Below are 25,945 nucleotides of genomic sequence, written 5' to 3'. Positions count from 1 at the left end.
TTCAAGACTTGATTAAAGTATAGAAAGTGTGGACACAATTCATAACTACAAGACATTTTCCAAGTACAGTTACATGTCACAATCCTCTGCCAATCACAGTACAGGAATTTGGACACCCACTTCCATCTTGGCTAATCCTGGAGCAGGGCAGAGTCTAAAGGTAACATAAATCACAAATGAAGGACACCAAGGATTTCAAACGCTTGTCCGAATGACATTTCTATGTCTTGGCAATTTTGTTGGCTTCAAATGGACAGATTGGAGAAGTAATGTGACCAACAAAAACGTAATACTTCCATACTAAACCCTGAGAGTTAAAATGCAATGTGGTAGACCGGAGGAATGGTGTAAAGATGATTCTCTGTGTACGGCTTTGTTATTCTATCCAAGGAAATTCACAAGACAAATTTTATTCTGCTTATGCAAAGGTTTGGAAAATGAGCTGGAGTGTGGGAAAAGAAATCAACCCTTTGCAGTGGAGCACACCGAGATGAAACCAAGATTATTTTTTTTTACACTGCTTCCCTCTTCATGTTCAGTGTTAAGTTCTGTTTAGCCTGTTTAACAGCTATTCAAATGAGGACTGACCCCCGATGACACTGTCGATGTCTAAATCCTTTAATTTAGTGTTATAAATTAAAACAAATGTAAGCCACCATCACATGTAATGAATCCACACAGATCTGAGTCATACTGGACACGTTAAGTTCCTTGGGGTTCCCTCAATTTTTTTGTGCCTGGCCTTTTTATTAAATAAAGTAGATTTCTTCTGTCACTTTGTCACTTGTGGAAGTAGCAGTCACTGAATAAATTAATTCTACTCTCATCCAATAGTCACTGCTGAGAGAAAGATTTAGTGTACACTCTAATTATGCCACTTCATGCATTTCTAAAACCTTCATTTCTTTTAAAAGAGAAAAATAATGCAATCTCATTCCAGAGCTTTATATTTACGCATGTCTTGCATATTACAGCATACAATGCTTCCCTACACCACAGACAGGGAAGACCAAATTCTATCATTATCTCGAGTGAACCCTTGAGCTAATAACCCAGCTTGCGTTTGTCCTGCCATGGAAGGATATTCCTGTACTTGTCATTAAAGTCTTGTATTTCACTAAATTACACATTTGCTCACTGGGAAATAAAAATAGCTTTTAGCAAGTTCACCAAATGTAAAGTACTTCAAGAAGGTTAGGGAAGAATCGCATCTCATTTCATCGGCCCACCGAGAGACACTTAAACAACAAGTCACCTCCTGCCTGCTGTGGCCCTGAATACAAGGCTCTCACCTCTTGGGTCTTCTGCTTTCTATCACTATAGGCTTAGAGAGGGAAAATTGGTCTTGTTAGTTCTTTTACCTTCCCTGTTAGGAGCATGTGGATATTAAATCCAGACCTTGCCAAGTAAAAATGTTACCCTGTCTTCACACTACCTCATGGCAAGCAACAGTTACTAGTTTAGGCTGCCTGCCAGGGTGCACATGTTAACATCATCCGTGGGCATTCAGGCACAGAAACTGCTATGAAAGCTCAAAGATATTTCATTAGTTATAGGAGCTACGATTCCCTTAAACCTACTTGGCAACTTCCTGACGGCATCTGCGCCGAGTGCATACGCTGCCTGACCGTGGCAAAGTCCAGCGGGTCCCACCCAGTGCTGGGAGCTTAGCTGGAGCAGTTTTGAACTGGTGACCACAAAACTGCATCGCTCAATGAAAGACAGCACATGGTGTTGCAGGTGACAGATTCTGTATCCCATTTCCCAGCTACTGAAGGAGTAGGGGAACAATGCAGGATGCTGTGATATATCATTTCCTATAGGTTGGCACATTCTAGCAGTTCAGAGCACAGAGCACTGTGATCTAGTAGGTTACAGAAAGGAGCAATGGAAGTTGTAAATCCGTATTTCTTGCTTGAACACCTTATCCTAGTCTGTATCCCAGAGATCATGTGGGAGAGCCATCTGGTGTGAAGGAGAGCTGCTTCTGGGTGAGCCCTCACCCCAGAGAGGCTCCAGCAGACCCCACAGAAAGAGGAGACACAGGAAGGGAGCGAGCTATTATTTTGGGTCCTTCACCCAGAAATTCTGAGAACCCACATTTTCCAAACTGAGGACGAATTTCCCACGGGAGTTCCGAGTTCACTGTCCTTGGTGCTGAACTGAGAAACGAGGCCTACCGCCATTCATCAGCGTGTCAGCCTGTGGCAAGAACTAAACTAAAAAACGCCCCCCTCCAACTCAAAATGAACAGCCAAGCTCTACACAGCCCCATCCCATAAATCATCTCCTCTCTGCTGACCCAAGCACTGAGTACAGAGGAGCACTGCCTGCACAGACACACTGCTACAGGAAGAACACACAAATAAAGGGGAGATATACTCACATGTACCACGTGTGCTTCTGAATTTGTTCTAGCTGTGAAGGCAGAAAAAAATAAGTTTTACGTTAGATGATTTGAAGCATCAAGATGGTAGGAATAGCTTCCTAAGTAAGATTATACTATATTGAGCCACAGTCAACAAGATGGATTTGGCAGAATTTCTGAATCCACAAGCTAAACCACTATTTGTCTATTTGTCTTCAGCGAAGTAACATCTGACGAATGAACCAGCTCCAAAGCCATATACATATTCATTACTGGAATTACAGCCAGAGCACACTGGAAACAGCACAAAGGAAAACAAATGACAGGAACATGAGAAATAACGTGGCTATGGGTTTCTGAACACAACCACGCTCCACAAACACACCCACAGCCAAAAAAAAAACAATCATCCAATGGCACACAGTTCAGGATTTCTTCCCTATCATATCAAACACATTCCCAGTTCACTGCCAGTGCCATTGTTGGAGTTTACATGATTGGATCCAGTTTCCACAGTGTCGGCCAGGTATGATTAAACAGTTGTCAACAATGGCCAACTCAGACACAGCAAGAGAAAATAAGAACATGAGAAAAGTTACAAACAAGAGAAGAGAAGAAGTCCATTGGTCTCATCCTGCTTGTTCCTTTGCGAGTGGCTAATTTATCTAAAGAGCTCACCCAGCCACTTCTTCCAGGCTGTCAGGGTTATCAGCTTCATGGCTGGGTTACAGACTCCCACAGCCCTTTGCATAAAAAAGTGTCTCCCTTTCTCAGCATGCAATGTGCTTTAATTCCACAGCAGCTCCTCCTGTGTCTTCTGGCTCGTGTTTCACTATTGATTGTGAGAAGCCCACTGGTTTGACTTTGTCAAATTGCCCATGTCTTTAAACAAATCAGACTATAGCTATTGTATTATTTTGAAAAATAATCAATGAAGGATCAATGAAGTGGGAGGATTCTCCAGAGGATGGGGGAGTTCCAGCTTTTCTTGAAAGTTTTTATACTGGGCAACAAAAGACACTTGCCACTCTATATACATATGCAGAACAATAAAGTATACAGGTTTACCTACTGATGGCCTGCAGCGCCATTTTACACTCAAGTGACTTTGACTTTTACTAACTAAATCACCTCATTAGTGAGGAAGCTGACCAAGTACACTTCACAAAAAAACCTGCTGAGTGTCAAGCTATGTGAAAATCAAGAGCAAAAGGCCCAATCTGAATAGAAATAGTGACATTTGAAAAATGACCCAGTGCAATCAATGCACTGATTGCTCTCGGGGGGGGAGGGGGGGGTGTTGAAGTGTGCTGGCCTGCGCAGGAGTGTCTAGGGCCTACAGAGCTCTACCTGTACTGAGTGGAGGTAACTGCACTGCTGGGTGGAATATTGTCCAAGTCCTGGGGTCTGTCCGGACTCCAAAACAACACATGTTCTTGTACTGCAGGGGTAAGAACGGCGTCTATCCAAGATGAGAATGAAACACCTTCCTGTCAATGCCCTGTTCTCCACATATGACAACATGGTACAACTTTGGGCATCCAGGGCTCAGAGACCAGTGAAGACACATGCTTGTTCAGGCTTTTCAAAATGAGTGGGACAGAATCTGCATCTGTACATGCATGCAGAAACAAGCACAGCTTGTACTGCTTCCAATGGTGGTCACTCACAATAGCAGCCTGTAAACCCTCATAGTGGACTCAAGGGACAATGGTAGACTCTCTGTTTATCAGTGCTGTTGATAACTGAATCTGCATCAGAAATTTACCTCTGCCATGTCTGATCAATAAAAAGGCAGTGCACCTGCTACAAAATGAAATCTTTATTTCTCTGGTTTTCAAGATAATAAGCTTGTGAATTTTCTGCAGTGATGTCTACTCACTATATTTTCCTCAGTACATGTTTCTCTGATGAGTTCAGATGAGATGAGCTAAAAACAACCTACTATTATGTTTCCAAACAGCTCAGCTTTGTCTTTTGGGGCTTCACGTAAACAATTCAATTGACTATGAATGAAATTGCATTTCTTTTTCACCATCAGCCATTGGTGGGTGAATCTGTAAAAAAGGTTCTTTCATGCATGACTAAATCAGCAGCTCAGTTCCCAAAAAGAAAAGATTTGCATTTGTCCAAGGTCAACTGAACATGTTTGTGCAGAGCCCCCAAAAAGACCTGAAGCTTTAGAAGACAACTGCAGCCCCCCGCCCGCTTGTATTGATCCAAACTCATTACTGCAACATCAGCTGAAGGGAAAGTTTATGACTCTACTGTTCTTTTGCAGCACTCCTGTGTAAGAAGGGTGTGTGAGCTCTGTGAAGATGGTCCTTACTGTGAGAGGGTGCATGGGAAGTAAGGGCACTTTCTTAACACGTTACTCATACACACGTGGTTCACATGTTCTCTGCCAGCCCTTTCCATTTTAATACAACTTCAAATTGTTGAAGACACTTGTTTAAGACAGCTGGTAAGGAAGTACTGTACGATTCTAAATTTCTTCACATTTTACAAATGGAACTGCTACTCAGCTGATTTACAATTCTCCATACAGCTGGACCAGGAGTGATAAATTTCCCCTTGTTTACTAGGAATCAACTCCAGAGATCCCCAGGTTGAAAGTCTTTACTCCTTGAATCCTGTAGGCACAGTATTACAGGACGTGACAGAATTGTGCAATGTGTGATGGTGCTGGTATGAAAATACATTTTTATATGTCATCTCTGAAGATGTACGTCTGATTAGTGAATCAAATTAACACCTCAGTGATGCTCAGGCAAATCTCCTGTTTTTACCACTGTCCTGTTAGCACTCAGAAATGAGTGTGCGGACTCCAGGAGTGAGTCTGGTCACATACACCAGAGAGGTAACCCTGCACAGGTTACCGGCAGCCAGCTCCCAGAGTAAAGACATCATCATCTCTGAGGAAGAATTTGTTGTTCATTTAAAAGCATCTCTCTGGGTAAAAAGGTGTTACCTACAATTGTATGTGAAATGCTTGGCCAAAAGCCAAAATGCCCCCTGCAAAAGGAAAGCCCCATTCAACAAAGGTTTGGTCTAGCAGGCAGGCCTTTTTAAACTAAATTTAATCACACAGAACTTGCCCAAAAGGGTATTATGACAGACGACACCTAAAATGCTACCGAGAAGAAATCTTAACCACTGAACAAATAAATATCCTAGAAAACAGCTTACAGCTCTCACCCTTTGAGCAAGAATATAGCCCAACACACTGGAATACTCAGGGATGCTTTAGTGTCTGTGCAGTCATTACAAGATGGCACTATACATGGAGCATGCTGAGGCTCAGATTTGAAAACACTTTGGAAAACACTGAGGAATTGTGAGCTGCTTTAAACAGGACAAGAGCTCACCACCACTACAACAAACTGACAGCAGCATCACATGTGCAAAAGGCAGGGTGTAACGAGAATATTTTCAGCATTTCTACTGTGAACTGAAAGATGTGTGTGTGTGTGTATTGGGGAAAGGACATATTACAAATGCTGAACACCCTAACTCCAGCAGCCTGAGGATAATGCTTTCAAACAACCAATAGGTCTGTTGTCAGCAGAGCTTGCAAAGAGGGATTCATGTACCATCAGCGCCATTCCAGGCTCCCAGTCCCACAGTTCCTTGGGAGTATTGAAGCAGTGGCTGCTGGGTTCATTCAGGTAAGGACTCCTGTTCTGGAAAAACCCTGTTGCTTTAATTTTCTGAGACATTCACACAAAGAGGAAATTCCCTGCTCCCTCCTTCCAGCCTGTCATCAACACGTCTGGGATGCCCAGCTGTTGGCTCTCCGCATGCTGCACCCCAGTGACAGGCTGACGGATTGCAGCAGGACATGGGAGTGCTACATTAGCATCCTCCAAGGGCACAGGCCCCAGCACGGCGCACACAGGCCACGGGCCGACATTATTTTATGAAAAAACAATGCAGCTATGATGACGCAAGTTGGTTCATAACTGTCATATTTCTCTGCAGAGTGCATACAGTGTTGTGTAGGGGGGCATTACTCAGAGAAACCAAGGTTTCCCATACCTTGTTGCCTGACTTGTTTTTCTCCTGCCTTTGTAAGTGTTCTACCGTGGGGCTGATGACAATCACTTTGGATGTGCCAGCAAAATAATAAAAATATGCCAAACCCCAGGGTGAAGAGAGAAAGTGGATGTGGTGAGGAGGATAAAATATATTTAAAAAGACACAGACAAGGTTTTGTTTAAAACACAGATGTAAAATCCCTAATCTATCTAATTTTTTTTTCAATGAGAGCACAGAAAAGAAAACATGCAGAATGCAGAAGACAGTGTTCAGGCTCCACTGTGAGGAATGATTTCTCTTTCCTAAGATTTTGTTTTTCCAGCTCAAGAACTCCTCAGGCTTCTCTACACTAGTTTTCCTTTGGAGTTTCCAAATGCTGCCGTGTGAATTCAAGACAGGAACCGTGCCCGGATGTTGACATGCATAGTCTGGTGGGACTCAGAAGGCTGGGAGGCGCTCCGGGTGTCCAAGCGCCATCACTGGGTCCCAATGCTGCAAAGTGTTTTTGCTTTTATTACGTGTGATACACTCCTGCGGCCAAGGCCTGTAACTTCTACAGCTTGCTAAAGGAAACAGTGGTCTCTTCTCCCACCTAGTTGGGACTGGTGGATAGCAGGTTTGGGCATGCAAGCTCTGCGTCTGTTTCACTTTGCCAAATGACAGGCGGGCAAACTAGTCCTCTGCCAGCCTCTCTGTGAAAGTCATGCCATCACAGGTCTTGAGCTATGCATCCAAGGAGAGCCTGGCATCACCTCCAGGGCCTGTCACTCCAGTTCAGTGTGAAACAGAACGGATTACAGGAGCTCCTCTGTCACGACGTCTGCTTAGGTTGCAACTTTGCTTTGGAGAAAATGAAACAGGCTTTTATAACCAAAAGGAAGGGAAATACAGGCAACGACAGCCTGGGGGTTCTCTGCATAGCGCAAAGCTAATTAGAACCCCCTCCCCCTCCTCTGGGGACATTTCCTGGCAGAAGTTTTCCTCTTCAGAAGCAAAGTCTCCCAGAACAGCTGAGATCGCATGGCAGTTTAGGATTAAGCATTTTTGTGTGAAAGTTGCACTGCTGTCAGCGCTTTAGAGTTTCTTGAAAAGTGCTCATAAATAAAACTGTATTATCATTATTACCACCTTCACAAAACACAACAATAAAAATTTAATATCCTCTGGACCCATTACTGCTGCCCCAGATGACATGCTCATGACAACTCCGAATGGTTTTTAAATGTCACATATCAAAATCTAGCACCATTAATTTCATGTACTGTACGCTTAGGCCTACCCCATCATTAAAGAGGAAGCAAGGGATACATAAAACTGTTTTGAACTGTTTCATGTCTTTCTAATGCTGTTACAAGAAGTGGGATCACCTGGGCTCAAGCAGCCAAGAACAAAAATTACAAAAAAAGAAAAGTGGAAAATTACAACTTTTAACATTTTAAAATTAATTAAAAGATAAAAAATAACATATAGCAATCCAGGCTATATGTAAGAGCATCCTGCTTCTACTACCTTAAACAAAGCCCAAAAGTCCCAAATAAGGCTACATGGAATGAATGGGGTCTATGACTGTACAGAGCTAAGACTTCAATCAGAAATGTATTTTGCAAGTCAGTGCAGATAGCACTCGCTTTAACAGTCAGTCGCACAATCAACAATACTGATGAGCGCATGAATAGAATATGAACACAAAAGACATTAGCCACCTAGTGCTGCACTACATTTTCAACTGAAAGGTTTTGCTTGGGGTGCTGTGTATGACGACAGCAAACAACCCTCCTTGCTACAGATGGGGAAACTCCACCTGTCAGCAGACAGAGAGCAGCCTGGCTCTCCCTCACAGAGCAAGCAGGCACCTTCAGAATTAGACTGACCGTCAGCCGCTTCGTGGCGTCCACTTCTATCATGCCGCGAAGCAGGTTCTGGCAGTCCGGAGGGATGAAGTGTGGCATGTGGAAAACCCCAAGCTTCACCTTTTCCAACAAATTTCTCAAGTTGTCGTCGTCGAAGGGAAGGGCGCCCTGGAGAAGCAGAGACAGGCAGGTCAGCACAGGGCCCAGGGCACCATGGGCCTCTCCAGGGCCCAGGACACTGTGGGCCTGTCCAGGGCCCAGGACACCGCGGGCCTGTCCAGGACCCAGGACACCACGAGCCTCCCCAGGGCCCAGGAAACCGCGGGCCTGTCCAGGACCCAGGACACCGCGAGCCTCTCCAGGGCCCAGGACACCGCGGGCCTGTCCAGGACAAAGGACACCACGAGCCTCTCCAGGGCCCAGGACACCACGGGCCTCCCCAGGGCCCAGGACACCACGAGCCTCTCCAGGGCCCAGGACACCACTGTAATTTTGACAAATTATTCATTCCTAATCAGAAAAAAACGTTTGACCTGAATATACAGTTTTTAAGGTGGCGCAGCGGTTGGCCCTGGGACCCTGGTTCAGTTTTAGACTTGGGGTCTGTCTGTGTGGAGTTTGTATGTTTTCCCTGCGGGTTCCTCCAGCTACTCCAGTTTCTACCCTCAAGGCAAAGACATACTGGTCGGTTGTTGTGAGTTGTGAGTGTGTGTGCGTCTGTGTGCCCCATGATGAACTAGTGTCTTGTCCAGGTGTATTCTGCCTTGTGCCCATTGCTTGCTTGGATAGGCTCCATCTCCCCCACAACCCTGAATTGTCTGAGGTTAGAAAATGGATGGATGGATAAAGTATTTTCTATAAGGAGCATTCATCTCTCCTCAGACACCAGACTCGAGTAGTCTGGTGCTGGGAAGCACGCGTTCTGACATTGCTGAGGCACAGGTGACACAGTTTCCAAACGGTTCTGAGCTCCACCAGCAGATATGTGACTTGAGTGACTGGACTTGTCTGGGGGAAACAGAAGAGGAGATGGTCATACAGGCACAACTCCAGCACAGGAATGTGAATATGAAGTCCTTAAAAAGAGGAAACATTTTTAAAAAAAGAAATCTGTCAAGCTTTCACCTGAACATGAAACATCTGCCCTGGCTGTCTTTTCATCCCTCCTGGTTTGGCTTGCTGTATTTTTAGCATCTGCAGCCTGTACTGGCCTCGGCTCCCTGCTCTACATGCATATTTCATAGTGGGGGATGACGCAGAGCTTTTTTAGTAAATGCCGGTGGGAGATCTTGTGCGTGCCAGACCTCTGGATGCTATTCTTGGGCAGGGAGGCGCTTGGCGTGACAGGGGTGCAGACTGGCGGCACGGAGCAGTCAGATTAAATAGTTCTGTGCACAGGGTACTGTTTTTTTCCCCCCTAATTTACACAATGAAATAGGAAATACCACAGACCTATTTCAGGATATTAATTGGTGAGTCTTTTAAGATAACAGACATGTTTCTTTTGTAAAATCTTCCACTCTTTCACTTAACCGCAATGGTACAGTGGCAGAGTAATTATGTTAACAGCTAAATTCATTTTTTTATTCTGAATCTACAGCTATTTTATTATACAAAAACAACAATAATAATAATATCTCCAACTAATTTGTGTATAAATACACCCCCTTGCAATCTGGAACCAACAGTTGTTGGAACCACGCCCCCCCCAACCACATTCTCTGGGTCACGCTCCCCGGCCACGCCTCTCATCTGGCCACGCCCCATCCGCACTCTCTTGGTCACGATCCCCAGTCACGCTCCCTGACCACGCCCCTTGATTGCGCCCCTTAACCATAGTTCCTCGGTCACGCTTCCTGACCACGCCCCCTCACCCACACATTCTACATGTTCCAGATCCTATGGAAATGGCTATGTGGGATCAGTTTAAAGTCCACTTCTAGTACATAACACACAATTAAAGATGTAAAGATGATATCTCAAATGGGTGTCACAAATCACAAAACAGTCTAATCTTGGAAATGTAAAGTTCAGAGGGTAGCAGAGACAAATGATGTTTGAGAATACAATAGGGAAAAGAACATTTAATAGGATTAACACTCACTCTGCAGCTTTCACAATGTGTTCGCTACAGGCCCAAACATTGCCCACCCTATTCCAAGCTTTCGTTCCTCGTTTCCATGCTCTTTCAGATTAATCCTATTATAACCACATTTCTGAAGCTTCTGCATCTAATAGTCTCAGAAATAGGACTTTACCTGCTCTCTGCCCTCAGCTGTAATATCAGGGTTTCCAGTATCATAAATACAGACTAATAACTGGTGCGGATTGAGTTACAACTGAGTAATTCAATCAAGGGATTCTGATGGCACCTCAGCAGCCCCCCTGAAACCTGCCTCTGTCTCATCATGTTCTTGCACAACGAGTGCCTGGCGTCCCTTCACACTGAGGTGGTGAAAAGGTTGAAGCAGACAACTCACTGTGCAAATCCAAACTAGGAGGGTATTTAAAACAGTGATTAAAAATCTACTGTAAATGGAACTGCAGTCTCTGCGTGATGTCAAGGAAGTCACAACTGGTACTGTAAATGCTGTCTGTACTTTTGGATTTTCCCTTCAGCAGAAAAAGGCCGTATGAAATGAAAAACACCAGAAGATAATTTCAGACATGCTACAGCTCTGAGCTCCCTCCAGCCAGCTAAAACTAATTAAGGTTCATCATTATATTGTATATAACAACATGCCTACTCAGCACATTTTTTGCCACCTTTTCTTATTTTTAATGTACTTTGTAAGGATTAATAGTTTGGCCTCAGAATCTCTATGAATACGATCCTTGTTCAGCTGGGAGACCTCAAGCCTACGAATTGCTTACAACTTTAAAACAAATTGTGTTGATTAAGAGTGAAGCAACAGATTGTGACAAGGAGAGGTCAGAGCAGTTCACACCTCTTCTTTCAACAGCCAATCCCTCAGGCTTGATTCAAATCTATTTTTATACATTTGTATGAAGACAATGCCGCTCTTCAATTCATTTATTAGTGTGGCCAAGGTGAAGAGTTTATGTCAATGAATGTCGGGGCCTGTGACAAACAACACCTAGCTGACACTTACCACCAAAAGTGCAAAGAGGATGACCCCACAACTCCACACATCTGCTTTCCGGCCGTCATATTTCTCCCCCTGCAAAAGGCAGAAGAAGTTTCAGTCAGGGAGCAGCTGTGGAGGAGTGACAGCTCCTGGATGAAAGTTCGTTAGGCTGTACTCACCCTGATCACTTCAGGACAGGCATAGTGTGGGGACCTACAGGGAGAAGAACAAAAAGACTCTCAGTTGCTCCTGAAAAACACAGAAAGGCGAGGAAACAGAGGAGGCTGTTGAGCTCAGACTGTTGAGCTAGCTCCGGAATTGACTTCCACAACTTGGAAGGGAAATCTGTCACAGACGTCCCTGTTTATAACAACCCTGGCAGTTCTGCATAGACCTCAAAGCATCCTCAGGCTCTGATTTCAAGGTTAAAACAAGAAAGCACTTGATTACTTTTTTAACATCAAAATTTAAATCATCCAAGGTGTCAGAGACGACAGGACACCTGCCGTCATGCTGTAGGTGGCAGTTTGAAAGCAATGATCTGTAACACAGAGTGGTGCCCCCAGACACAATCAGAGTTCCAATTTTCTAACTTTATTTTCTAAATAAACCTTTTTGGGCTCAACATTGTTCCTCCTGTTGCAAAGATGAGAAGGATGAATTTTTAATGGTTCACATACATAATTTTTCAGTTTAAGTAAAACATTGAATTTTGATTATTACATATTTCACATTAAACATCTGTAAACATGCTATGCTAATAACCTCATCATTACCATATGTATTTATGAATAATGATCACTAGCTGAGCCAGTCTGGCTCCCAGTGTAGTCTAAGTTCAACAGCACATCACTTGTCTGGAAACAGGCAAACAGATCTTTTGCAAACATGACTTTCTTTATTTTGAGTGTCATATTGCATTATGCTAATGTGTGCAAACCAAGTTTGAGTTATGCTAGTCAACATTCATGATATAAAGCACACAAACCATATCCATTCCTAATTTAATTTGAAAATGCAAGCTACTTAGTCAAAGAACATGTGTTCGTGATTCAAATTCCTTAACCTTTTTAAAATATTTAAAGGCAAGTTGCTGTTTTGTCTTCTTGTGCTGAAGCAGGAAAACATTCTGTTAGTGTCACCAAGAACCTAAAAACTTTAGCCCTTTTGTTACAAACAACCTCTCTTTCTGTCTTAAGCCAGGCTTTCAAGTTCTTACAACACTGATGAGTTCTGTATTAAAAAAAGATGGTTGTCCCCATTTCGGGAGAATAATGCCTGACCTTTAATTAAAAAACACAGGACAATTTGAATGTTTAATCAAGCCCTGACTACAGTCAGTCTGCAGGCTATCAGATAAGTGTTGATTATGTGAAACATTGCACTGTGCTTGAGGAGGTTCGACAGTAGAGAGCAGAGACACCTTCAGAATGCAGGGACTGACATTCTTTTACACACCACATCTCCCTTGCAAGATGTAGGAAGTCAGGGGTAAGGGTTGCATTTATTCCCTTTTCTCACTTTTAAAAAAGCTGATATTCATCAGCTTCCTGTATTTCTAATGTATTTTTTACAGATTTATTTGCATACCATGAAAATATATATACTGTATATATTACCGCAGGATCCGTCTCAGAGCACATTTTGCCGACAATTCCTCTTCACAGGCAGCTGATAACAACCCGGTTATTGATGTCATTAACAACATTAATCCCAAACAGAGCTGTTGGACTCCCTCCTCTGGCCGTTTTCCACCAGTTGATTATTTCATCAACCAATGCACTAATCAAGCTCCCAAGGCACTCTCTATACCCAGTAAACATAGGTCTAACCTCACCCAAGGAGAAAATCAGGCGCTCCAGTCTCTCCGCAACAGGGATGATATCGTCATCAAACCAGCGGACAAAGGAGGCGCTGTTGTGGTGTGGCGTAAGGATCTATACATCTCTGAAGCCTCTAGACAACTAACTGACACTTCTGCCTACCTCCCTCTCCAACAGGACCCTACCACTGACTACCAAAGGAAGTGGTATCCACCATTTCTCTTCTTATCAGCAGTAATGAGCTCCCCCAGGAGGCAAACCGGCTCATCATGGAACATCCACAGGTATCTCAATTTTACCTCCTCCCCAAAATCCACAAACCGGACACCCCTGGACGCCCCATCGTATCAGCATGTAACTGTCCAACTACTTACATCTCAGCCTTTCTCGACAGCCTCATGAGACCGCTGGTTGAAGATCTTCCCTCATACATCAAAGACACCAACCACGCGCTCCAACTTTTTAATGATTTCCAATTTCAGGGTACCGAATGCTACATTTTTACCATGGACATCACATCTCTGTACACCGTCATTCCCCATAATGACGGCCTTACAGCACTCAAGCACATGCTGGACAAACGCACAGTGCTTGATCCACCCACCCACACCCTGGTACGCCTTGCAGAATTGGTCCTCACACTGAACGCATTCTCTTTCAATAATCTTTTTTACCAACAGGTCAGTGGAGTTGCCATGGGCACCAGAATGGGACCCAGCTATGCCAACATTTTTGTCGGCTGGGTAGAAGAACGCTTCTTCGCTTCCTACACTGGCTATGTCCCTGACCTCTACAAACGATATATTGATGACTGCGTCGGTGCCGCCACATGCTCCAACGATCAGCTTGAGTTCTTCCTGCACCATTTCACCAACTTCCACCCGTCCCTCAAATATACGATTAACATATCTTCCACTACTCTTCCGTTTCTAGACATCCACTTGTCTATCAACTACCCCCGACTGTCCACTTCAGTTTATTACAAACCCACGGATTCACACAGCTACCTCCTGTACAGCTCATTTCACCCCAACCACACTAAAAACTCTCTTCCTTTTTCACAGTTCCTTAGGTTACGACGATTATGCAGCGACGACATCGACTTCGAGAACCAAGCCCTCGAAATGTACTCATTTTTCATCAACAGAGGATACCCCAGCAGTGTGATTGACAGGGCCCTGGTGCTTCCTTACCACCCTAACACACTTCCTATCCCCAGGACCATTAACCACAACTTTTCCATCCTACAGGATGATCCCTCCATTGGGGCCCTCTTTTCTGATCGCCCTATCATCTCATATCGCCGACCACCTAATCTGCGTAACCTCCTTGTTCACAGCTCCCTTGACCGCCCTCAACAACCATCCACACCAGGCACTTTCCCTTGCAACAGAGCTCGCTGTATCACCTGCAAATACACAGCCACCACCACACTCATTCAAGGCCCCTCAGGACAATTCCGGATCACCCAGACAGCATCTTGTACCTCCAGCAACCTTATTTACTGTATCTCTTGCAGTAAATGCCCAGCCATCTACATTGGAGAAACAGGAAGGAGACTCGGAGACCGTTTCAGAGAACACGTCAGGGCTGTAAAGATTAAAGATCTCTCCAAGCCCATTGTTTCTCATTTCACCTCTGACGGCCACGACCACTCTAATCTCTCCGTCTGTGTTCTCAAAGACGGTTTTCCAAACTCATACATCAGAAAGACCACCGAAACTAAAATTATTCTGCAGCTAGGATCACACCTTCTCCCTTCCCTTAACGACAGACTACTGTTCTTTTAAATTTTCTCCATTCATTGGAAGTTTCATTTCACACCTCTCTGCACCCATTCTGACTTCACACCTCTTGATTGGCCTCTCTTTCTGTCCCCTGCTCCCGCCTCTCACTCCTCCTCCCTCCCAACCTTTGTTCTCCCGCTACTTTACCTTTGCCTACTGCCCTGTCTCTCTCACACCTGAAGAAGGCTCCACGGCCGAAACGTTGTGTTCTCTTTCTTCTTTTTTTCAGCATGGAATAAACCTATTACTTGTTCCTATAAACTGTATATACACAAGTCCCTTGTCACATGTACACATGCCTTTCACTCAGTCACCTGCCTAACAACATTTGTGTGTCTATTTTAAAAATATTGGTGAGGAATCACTGTTATGTTTCAAAGGCTTTAATCCTTATTATCACACAGTTTGAGGTTTTCTTTTTAAATGCAGTCTAGTAGCATGCCATCTCGCTTTCTGCCCTTTCCAGTATTCCCAGAAGCACAGCCCTGGCATCCCAGACCCAGCGCCACTGCTGCTCACCGACTGACACGGCACTTGCCCATGCCGAAGACAAGCTGCCGCTTCCCTTGCACTGCCCGACAGCCATTGTCATCACAGACACATCTGTATCTTGAAAACAGTCAAAACTGCTTCCCACAATTTTCCCATGCAGTAGAAAAACGGTAAAGGTTATGAAAACAAAATTGGAAAAATCGGTACCTTGGTGTATTTAACATCAAAAAGAAAAAAGAGTAGCCCCGAGAACTTCAATTCAAACACCTCTAATGCACAGTGATACAGAGAGGCTGCCTCATTTTATTTTTAACTTCTATCCCAGATAGACCAACATACAATAAAATGCATTGCTGTCTTACTTTAACACACCCAAACAGGTTATCTGTAGCCTCCGGTACCTAAAACGTTCACCTTGTCAGATGATTAGGTAATCAGAAGTGCAGTTACCTAATACCTGAGCACTTGACAAATCGAAAGTGCAGATAAATGGAATGCAAACAACTTTCAGAGATCGCATGGATGGGATTCTGAGTGTTTACACAACACATTATCTTTGCAACACAATAGCCCAAAACAAATTTAAAGAATGGAGCTAAGATGATTAAACATTAGAGGACACCAGCCTTCCAACATGTTTACTAATTTTAAGATAACAATACAGATCTTTAATCTATTTCATTTACTGGTCAAGATCCAGGAGGAGTATTCCCCATGTGAAATCTGCTGCCTTTCACTTCGGTCCATAAAGAAAAGCAATACAAAAAACTGTACAACTCTCTCCATGTCAGATCTCACTGCTGCCTGTACATTCATCTTCCTTTGGAAAATAAAAAAAACAGCTTTGAGACTAAAATTAGACATCACCGATGAACAAAACTGCATTAAGAAATTGCTGAGCTATAAATGAAGGAAATTAAAAAAACGCCTGGCACAGACAGACGCACACAAGCAAGGGCTCGTCAGTGAGACTCCTGCGGCGTTTTTACTCAGGACATCAATCCTCTGCTGCTGTTTGCTAAACCTCATTAAACCTGCCGAGCATCACTTTCCAGGATCACATCGCCACCACAGTGAGGAGACACAAAATAAAAATAATGTAGAAGAAAATGAAACAGTGCAGGAATTGCAGACTTCTTTGTGTTGGAACTGGTCCCTGCAGGCTGTACCCTTCGCTCTTGGGCGAGCCGACAGTAATGCTGTCTTCAGCCAGGTGCCCTCCACTGGAACGGACTGAAGTGCTGAGATGCAAATGTCACAAGCACAGCATATAGCCCAGGAGGAGTATGAACTCGATGTGCTGTCTCCTACAACGGCTTCAGCAAACTCCCTCTTTTTAGCAACAATGAAGTAGTAATTTAATGTTTTTTTTCCTAATTTTCCCAAGCACAACAAAATATGATACATTAATACAAACAAGGAGAATAACTATTTCCCAACCCATTGCCCTCAGTGGTACCCCCTGCAATTTCTCCTCACGGAGTCATAATGGTGCTGTCCTGCAACAAGGCTTTGACTCCGTCATCAGCCGCACCCTGACTTTCCATCATCACCCCCCTGGCACCAGGGACTACAGCAGGGGAGCACGATGCCAGGAGTGGGAATGTGAAGACTCCCAGCACAGCATCGGCAACAGGGCTTTAACGATATAAAGGATTTGGTTGGATTCTAGCTGGGACACTTCAGGGGAGATCAAACTGACTGCAGAAGAGGAGTTCAGGTTTGTGAGTTAAACCCAGATTTCCAAACCTGCGCTTCCTGATAATGAACACCAGGGCTTTGGATGGAAGAGAAGCAGCGTCCTTAAGGGAGAACAATTAAGACTGTCTTTGGGATTAAAACCCTACCTGCTGTTCAAATCTGACAGTGTGAAGCTTCTAAACTTCAAAGAAATAAAATAAAAACTTCAGAGAAATAAAGCTGTGAGCCCCGCATTTCAGACAACAACAGTCTGACTCGAGAACGTGACTCGGATTTTCCAAGAGGTGGCACACAACTGGCTGAGCAGCGCTGGGGCCAGGCAGGGCGGGCCCACCTGCTCTTGGGCTCACTGTGGGGGTAGTCGAGGGGGGCTCAGCTGGCCCCTCTGCCAGGGCAACCCCACATTGTTTCCATCACAGCCGCTGTACCAGTGAGCTGACTGACGACTGGCGATTCCAGATTGGGTAGATTGGAAAGCCTATATATTTAACTAAAAGAGACCAAACTCAGCTCTTTTGTCAAAGGTTAATACATGTGTCAGAGGGAATTGGACAGTCTACTGTCACCTAGTAGTCTGAAAAATAAGAATCTGCAAAAATAAGCTCTTCATTTGCAGTAGTTTTTTATTTTTTTTATGTACACTGTGAATTTACAACAGCAGATAGGTTCTTGGGTACCTTAAGTCTCTCATGAACATGGTTGAGAAAGATTATTAACAGTTTTCAGTGTAATGCCAAGGTGGAAAAAGCCACCTTCTTCATCCTTCCCAGCAAGGGATGTGACAAAAAAGCCAACGAAGAACAGCAGAAATAAAATTCAAAGCCGAGTCTTGGTCACGACTGCAGCGAATAGACTTCAACCCTTGCAAATATATAAACAAATAAAAGGAACGTCAGTCTGCTCTAACTCCTGGGGATACAGAGGAGCAAGACACCCCCTTGTTTTTATGGCTACAGCTTGGCACAAACGTGCCGCCACACAAAACAGCACAAATTTGTGTCAGCGAGGGCCGTGCGGAGAGGGGAGAGATGAATGTGTTTAATTAAAACCTGTCATATCTGTGCTTAGGGAGGCCGAGCACGAGGGATTATCAATAATGGCTCCAGGTTTTTTTCTCCCTTGAAAACACAGGCTGTGAGAGCCAAGCTAACGGCTCGACATGCAGAACACTGGTTATTGAGCAGCGTGTGAAGGAGAGTGTCGGGAGGCTGCAGGAACACTGTCCCCTTCATTCCGCCACAGCGGACTTCCTGTCCTCCTGGTCTCTGCGAGAGGCTGTTTCCTGCACTGCACAGACGGGCAAGCGAGACGCTTCCTGCTGTGAACTGGGCGCTTGCACTGCAGCACGGTTCCTCTCGTTTAGGGGTTCCCAGTTCTGGCCCTGGTGCCCCCACACTAATACACAGCAGCTCACTAAGCCAGGGGAGCAGCCAATAGCACACCCAGCCTGCTCAAGCTGTACTCCCTCTGGATAACAATGATCTAATTAAGCCGCCTTTTCTATCGAACAGACTTTGAACCTCACAATCACGCAAAAAATATGCTGTAACGTCGCGTCACGTCACGCGCTAGAGGATCCTTTCATTCCATTTATTTTGACATGGGAGCTGGGAGCTAAATAATCTCGTAGGGAAGATAAGGAGTCAAGAAAGTTTACAAACAATGGCTAACGAAAACTAAGGACCACGGGAACTCATGCACTTACTGAACATTCCGAAAAAATCGTCTGACATATCACTGGCATGGAGCTTCATATAGTACAGTTATGTTTTGTATGAAAGGTAAGGTCCCAGCCAGTACTTTAAGGCTGGTCCTAGTGATTAGCTGTGATTACTGGATGCTACTGATAACTGAGTATTAGCCCAGTTCTCTTGACATATTAAAGCATATTGTTTGCGTTCTGTCCAATGGGAGCAGACTGTGCAGCAACACCTGCGCTACTGAAACTGATTTTGCAGCAACGGGCCTCATCTGGAGAACCCTGCCGTGCAGCTGAACAATCAGACTATGAGCTTTCAAACCTACATTAAGATGTGTGCTCATTATTATGTAAAATCCACAAATAGCCATGATGAAAGCAAATGGCTGACAATTCTGGATGTTAACACCACGCTTTAATATCTAATATTGTCCCCTTTTACACAGAGAAGCGGGCAATATGCAAATTCTCCACCCTTACTCAGATGACTACATTCTCGCAACATGTAATATGTTCTGAGTTTTATACATGTAGAGTATATCCAGTCTGTTGAGGGAAACAGAACTCTGAGTATACTGAATGTAAACACAATTGTAACAGAAGACCGTCCCAAACAAACTAGAAGATAATACCGACTGATGTTTAGAAAAAAAATCCAATGGTTTTTCATTTCAAGTTCAGTTCTTAAACAAGAATTACAGTGATTAAAGGTTTTATTGATTCTCCTTGTGTGGTATAACTAGTAATTTCAATTCCGACAGAGTGTATCAAATAGAAGCTTCTGTAGTACCGATGTGTAGTACCTTTCAAAGTAGAAAGGTCTCTCTAAGGTCGCTCTGTCTCTGTAAATGAGTCTAGACATAACCAAAATACAAAGTGTGAACATGAGACCAGTCCAGACCAGTCCAACAGGAGGCAGCTGTTGTGCTCAGCTTGCTCACTTAGCAGGTTCATTAATCCATGGGTTTTATACAAACATTTCTTAATCATTGGAAATTTGCTTTAAAAATATGGGTTAGCAGCTTGTTCTGGACACCTACAACCCTCCGTGTGAAGAAGTGTCACCTATTTTTATTCCTAAATGTACATCCTTTTCCTTTTCACTGGCCCTGCCTTCATTCCTCGGCCCTGAATCACATGAAGACAACAGGAGTACCTTCCAGCAAAATGCGGTCTTGCAGTTAAAGTATTTGTATAAATGAGAACAAACCAAGGGTCTGTGTTCTCTCGTCTGAGCTTTGGGAAAAGAACCAGACACCTTATTTAGAAAAACATCTGCCTCTACATGTGCCCTGCCAGTTCTAAGAGCCCCAAGTTTTTCAAAGAAATGTATGTCATCAGCACAGCAGGGTGAAAAGGAATTAATGGGAGATGCAGGAGAGTTAGTAAAGTACAATCTGAAAGCTATTAAAAGAAAGCATGAAAGAAAACAGACTGTACTGACTGGAAGACCCAGCGAAAAAGGCAGAGGGCACTAATAAAGATGGATGCTGATGCCTGTTAGTCCAAATGACATTCTGCGTTGCTGTGCCAGAGCCATCATCAGTGTAACCGATGGAAGCTGTTTAGCAATCTGCATACCTATTAGCAAGCAGCTCCATTCCTTCACTTATCTTCTGTTGTCACATTGTGTTGAATACTGCCTCTCTCTACTGCATACAGATTGGAAGCATTTGCATAATCGGTAATCTATCCCATCCACCGTGGTCTGGATCAGAATATCTGCGTGGATCTCGCCTACCCGTGTGTCTCCCCAGCTCCGCTCCTCAGCCCTTCCGCCTCGTCTCCCTGCCTCATAGTCACAAACCGAGAGGCTCCAGCCGCCCCCAGAGGATCACCATCATGAACACCGACACCCCGCAGGAGAAGCAGGTCATGAAGCCCCCAGTTTTACAAAACGAAAGCATTTTCAGATTAAACTGTCTACAGGCAAGAGGGGCAGAAGCTGTGACCTCGAGTTCAATGGTGATATTGATTATTTTCACTCATGCCTGTCTTTGAAACCTGCTTCTGCCAAGGAATGGTTTAAGCCTCTGTTCTTCACTGTGCCTGAAACACGGCTAGTAACACACAGCTGCCCAGAAACAGTCTTAATAGTGAAACAGAATCTTCATCCGCCATTATTACACATTTCTTGACTCTCTAACCTTTGTCTTTTGGCGTTCCAACACGAAACAAATGATCACATTTAAAATAAAATATTTAGATACTGCAAATGCAAAATTCTTCATGCAACAGTTCTTGTTGTTAAAGACTTCCAGAGACTTCTCTATAAAAATAATTAGTTTTGAAAACTTAATTTGAAATTACATTTTATTCAGCAGAAGAAAATGTAATTTATATGAAATAGCCAAACTAACCTCCTTTGAAGAGGAATGAAAAGTTTCTTTAGAAGAGTATGAACCCCATTTTTAAAAACAGGTTAAGAATATAAATTTTTTTTAAACATTTGAGATATCTAATAAAAATGTCTTTTTGCAATGCCTGACATTTGCTCATGCACCATGGGGTCAAGTCACATCTGTTGCTCTTGCCTGCTAAACTGGGCCTTGGAGATACCTGTCCCGCAGTGTCCCAATTACAATCAGCTAATGACTTGCTTAGGCGATAACCTAAAGTATGACTGAACCGCCAACACCTGGACACATTCAAACACCTTTACTCATAAAACCACTTGGGAGCCCAAGAGAATAAACACTCGCCGTCACTGCAGTGCATGCTGGGGTCAAAAGCAGCTGCCTGCCTTTGAGCTGCACTCCGCTCTTTCTACAGCACAGAGAGCACGTCTGTTTCCTGATGATGCCTGGAGACGGATGAAGTTCACACGAACAGATGTCGTGACTTGAACTTCTGTTCCTACCCTTAACCTAGCCTACCCCTAGTCATGACTGGAGGGAAAGAGAAGATACTGAATGTCCGTCAGAACAGCTCCAGTTTTGAAAGATACGTAACTATTTGTATTTTTAGCTTCTGTGCGGTAACCCAAAAGTCCAACGGTCGGTAGCGCGATTCAAGGTTAATCACACTCTTGAGAAAAGCTTCTCCAGAACTGGCCATCGCCCTTGATGCTGAGTGAGTAATGACAACCTGCTCTTCTGTATTTATTGCCTCCGAGACGCTGTGAGCACAACTGGAGTGAGAAACGGGGAGACGCAGACGGTGCCTCTGCAGCGCTTGTGAATGAAGCACTTGACACACACAGACCAGTGAACCTCTGAATAAACCTAAGCAGATTTTCTGGGGTTTTTTGTGAGTGTGCGGTGACCGCAGGAACGTGCAAGGTCATACTGCTTGGATGGATTCCTGTAAATCGCTTGGATATGGACCAGACTGGAATGAACCATATTCTCAGGAACATGACAAACAAAGATGCTTTCTAGGCCTGCTCAATTTTCATCTCCAGCACAGAAATATCACAAGGTCCCCCTTCTCCATTTTGGCTAAACCCCCCCAAGGGCGTTCACTGACTCCCTCACTCAGTCCCAGGCCACTCCGCCCACCCTAGTCCGCTCACTCTGCCTTCTCTACTGAATGAGCTGTGCTGCTGTGCTGAGCCGATGGTAATGCATGCATGGCTAATTCTTACACAGCAATGATGACAATGGCTTATTCAACTATTTTTTCTTTTGGATAAACGACTAAGTAAAATTGGATAAATAAACTGCACACATTTTAAGTCCTAATGGTGGAAACATCTATGGAGAGAGCGCATCAGGTATGATTAAGTAAAACTGGTCTCTCTGCTTTACTGCAAGGCTTCCTTTAATGAGCCACTTTTAAAGGGGGCAGATTTGCGATGGAACTCACCCACAGCTGGTTTCCAGCAGGCTGTCTCCAACCTGCAGTGAGGCCATTCCGAAATCTGCTATCCTGATATTGTTCTTCTCGTCTAGCAACAAGTTCTCTGGCTTCAGGTCCCTGTGGCTGTGGAGGGAGAGAGGAAGCACTATGTGAAGAAACACTGTACACAGAACAGACAACTTTAGCACCTCTACAGCGCACTCCTGGTCAGGCGGGACCTGGACAAAAAGAGCATTGCGCTACACTGTAGATAAGGTGAAAGGCTTCTGGAAAACAAACCCTTCAGAAGAAAAGACAATTTAAAAAGGTTACAAGCACCAGATTACACAGGAGGTTATGAGAAACATTGATCTGCAGATGAAATAAAATCCTTGCATGTAACAGAATTCTCCCTGGTACACACCTGACCAATATCCAAGACTTAAATCTTCTGCTTTTACATGAGAGCTAGCACTCAATCAAGCAGAAGAGTGCATTGTGTGCCTTCAGATTCCGATGCACCAATAGTATGCATTGCTCATTTACTATTACAAGTGTCACTGCTCTGTACAGGAAAAGACAACCCAGTTATCTCTAAGTGGCCTGTATGGTTTATCTCGGATTTATGACGTTTAAACAACGAAGCTCTCTGGTTTCCCTGCCCTCATCTCACACTGACATCTTTACAATTCCACATTAAAATCTGCCTGTGAAAGAAGACAGCTGTACTGCTGAACTCTCCCTTTAGTGAATTAACCCTCTGTGGCTCCATCTGGGTGATCATGCTACTGGACCTCAGGTATAAAAAACCTGCTCAGGCAGAAGCTCAGTCTCCTGTGCTGTGGAGCACTGTTATTAATTGGTGTCAGTTTGCGGATGGCAGTGGTTTGCATGACAAAGTTCTGTCTTTGATGTCTGTCTCCGGGGATCAACAACATAATTGAACACAACAGGGCTTCGCAGCATGACACAGACAGAACCTACTGCACTCAAAAGCCATTTCTTCTATATTTGATCTGAGGGAGAAGCAAAGTTATCATTGTTTAAATAATAAAAAAACAAGTGTTTTAACTTTAATACATATTTGATGTTACTGCTTCAGCAAAGTTGTGTGTTCTTTAATTTATTTATTGTTTTAAGTGCAAATATGATCATTATTGATAGGTTTTATTATTAGTAATTTAGGTGGATGATGCTTTTATCCGAAGTATCTTACTGGACATTTGTACTCATTTATCCTTGAGTACAGCTCCTGGGCTTTGAACCCACACTTTTCAGTCTTGAATCCAGAGCCCCAAACACTCTGGTGATGTTGTGTGATTGCACAGAGGTTGACAGTGACATTCTTGCTTTTCTTCTTTTTTCTCAGATTGGATACAAGGTCAAATTAAGCACTGCTTTGTGGATGACAGTGGAAAAGTTCAATCTCAGTCTGGCACTACAAATTAAATGAACAAACGCCTATATATTGCAATGCCAATTTTTTTTTGGTAAAATAATATTTAAATGGATCTCAGGATTAACAGACTTCTCAGTAACAGACCTTGGATTTAATGGACAAAATCTGCTAAAAGGGAATTTTGTCTGTAACATCAGTAATACCAATGCATGAATAATAAAACAAGGAAAACATAAATACTACATAAGTTTAAAATTTAGGAATATCAAAGGTGATTTACAGGTTAGGTCAGTGGATTATGAAACTCCAGTTGCTTACAAAAACTCCAACCAGTTTTTGTTTATGTTTTTTGGGGGGTATAGGGTGGTTATTTGAGATTTATTTGAGATGCTTCATGTTTGTTAATGTGTCTGTGTCAAACATGATTGTACAGTCTGATGTTTTTGTACAATAAAATATATGTATAGTATATATATCAGAGAACAGTGTGTTTTGGGGTAGAAAAATGTCATTCATAATTTAATTGGCAATACCAGACACCACTTCATCTCTAAATGTCTGTTAATCTGAGTTTTTACTGTACTTACTGTCCGGAATTGTCTGCCAAACCCTACAACAGAATCAAGCTGTACTGGACCTACTCTGGCCTTTTCAAGTCAACAAGGCAACTGGGAAGGTTTCTGAACTGCAGTTTGATGATGCAAAAAAGCTGTCAGATTTGCAGTAATGAACAGCCTCTTTATCTGTATTTGATTAATGACTGATCGGTACTACCAAGCTGTACTATTTCAGCTGTCCCTGAGTCCCCTTCATCTTCCTTTGTTGTGCGTATTCTTATCAGCTGACAAATGGCTTGAGCCATGACAACATCGGCAACGGTCCTCTGTGAATCAAATGAACACAATGCAGTCTCATAAAAGTGGAAATAAAATCAAAGTGTGTCTGGTTTTTCTCATCTTTGTCCAGGATCTGAGCTGTGGTGTCAGAGAATGTTTTTTTCATTCTTAATTGAGTGGAACTTGTCCTCTTTCTCACTTTAAGACAGCTCTATAAAGATATGATCACCAGGAAAGCACATCTGAATCCACTGGCAAAATACCATAGTATATATATATGCACTGAGCACTTTTGGAATAATGCAATGGTTTAAACATACACTTCAGAAATACATAAACTATGCATGATGTAGTCACACATCTAAATTAAATCATGGCTTTTAGAAAAGTGGCTATTATTAATGCATTAAATTGATTACATTTATGTTTTGAGAATTATGAAACCCATATGAATCCTTATCATAATGTTCTTGTGGAGACATAACATTATTATTTAACAAGTTTAATGTTAAATAACTGTTAGATACAGTAAATCAGCTTCCCCCAGTCCGGAGTAATCATACTTTCTGGGCATAATGAGCTGCACTCACTTGAAGCTGAAGAAGGATTCTATTGCAGGTAAGTAGCGGCTGATGAGACAAGCGAACAAGCTGTTTAAACACACAGACCACGGCCGCGGAAACTCAATGTTGAGGTATCGAAAGCAATCTGAAAACCAAACCGAGGAGACAGCAGAAGTCCAAACCAGTGACGACACAAGCAAACAACCCAGAAGGTAATCCAAACGCAAAGCAGAAAACAATTGTGGTCGAAAAAATGCAGCTCAGAGAAAAAATCCAAGACCTGGTGAAACACACTAAGGCTGAGTACCCGAATATCTCAGAGGCAGATCTTATATGGTCAGGTATTAACTGAGCGTGATTTGCTTCAGGTTGTCACAGCAACAGCCTGATTAACAGGTCTGTCAGTAGCTGTGGCTTGACTTTATTTTTAAATAGGCCTTTCTAAGATGGCTTTATTCTTACTTTGGAGTGCTGAGCACTATTAAAAAAAACAATCTACCTATAGGTTTGTAATTCTATA

General features: G+C 43.4%; 1 protein-coding gene across 1 annotated transcript in view; it reads right to left on the bottom strand.

Moving 5' to 3' along the window:
• The window catches only part of brsk2b (BR serine/threonine kinase 2b), a 139,007-nt gene that overhangs the window by 47,350 nt on the left and 65,712 nt on the right, over window positions 1-25,945 (bottom strand). Inside the window, exons 4-8 of the mRNA XM_088935141.1 lie at window positions 22,655-22,771; window positions 11,525-11,558; window positions 11,370-11,438; window positions 8,278-8,424; window positions 2,387-2,418 (exon numbers count right to left, since the gene is read on the bottom strand). Of these exons, the coding sequence (XP_088791267.1) occupies window positions 2,387-2,418; window positions 8,278-8,424; window positions 11,370-11,438; window positions 11,525-11,558; window positions 22,655-22,771 (399 nt within the window). The remainder of the gene's footprint in view (window positions 1-2,386; window positions 2,419-8,277; window positions 8,425-11,369; window positions 11,439-11,524; window positions 11,559-22,654; window positions 22,772-25,945) is intronic.

This window comes from Atractosteus spatula, chromosome 16, assembly GCF_055471065.1.
Source record: "Atractosteus spatula isolate fAtrSpa1 chromosome 16, fAtrSpa1.hap1, whole genome shotgun sequence".
Classification (NCBI taxonomy): Eukaryota; Metazoa; Chordata; class Actinopteri; order Semionotiformes; family Lepisosteidae; genus Atractosteus; species Atractosteus spatula.
Note: the sequence above shows the minus strand (reverse complement) of the source record. Positions and strands in the feature narration are given on the sequence as shown.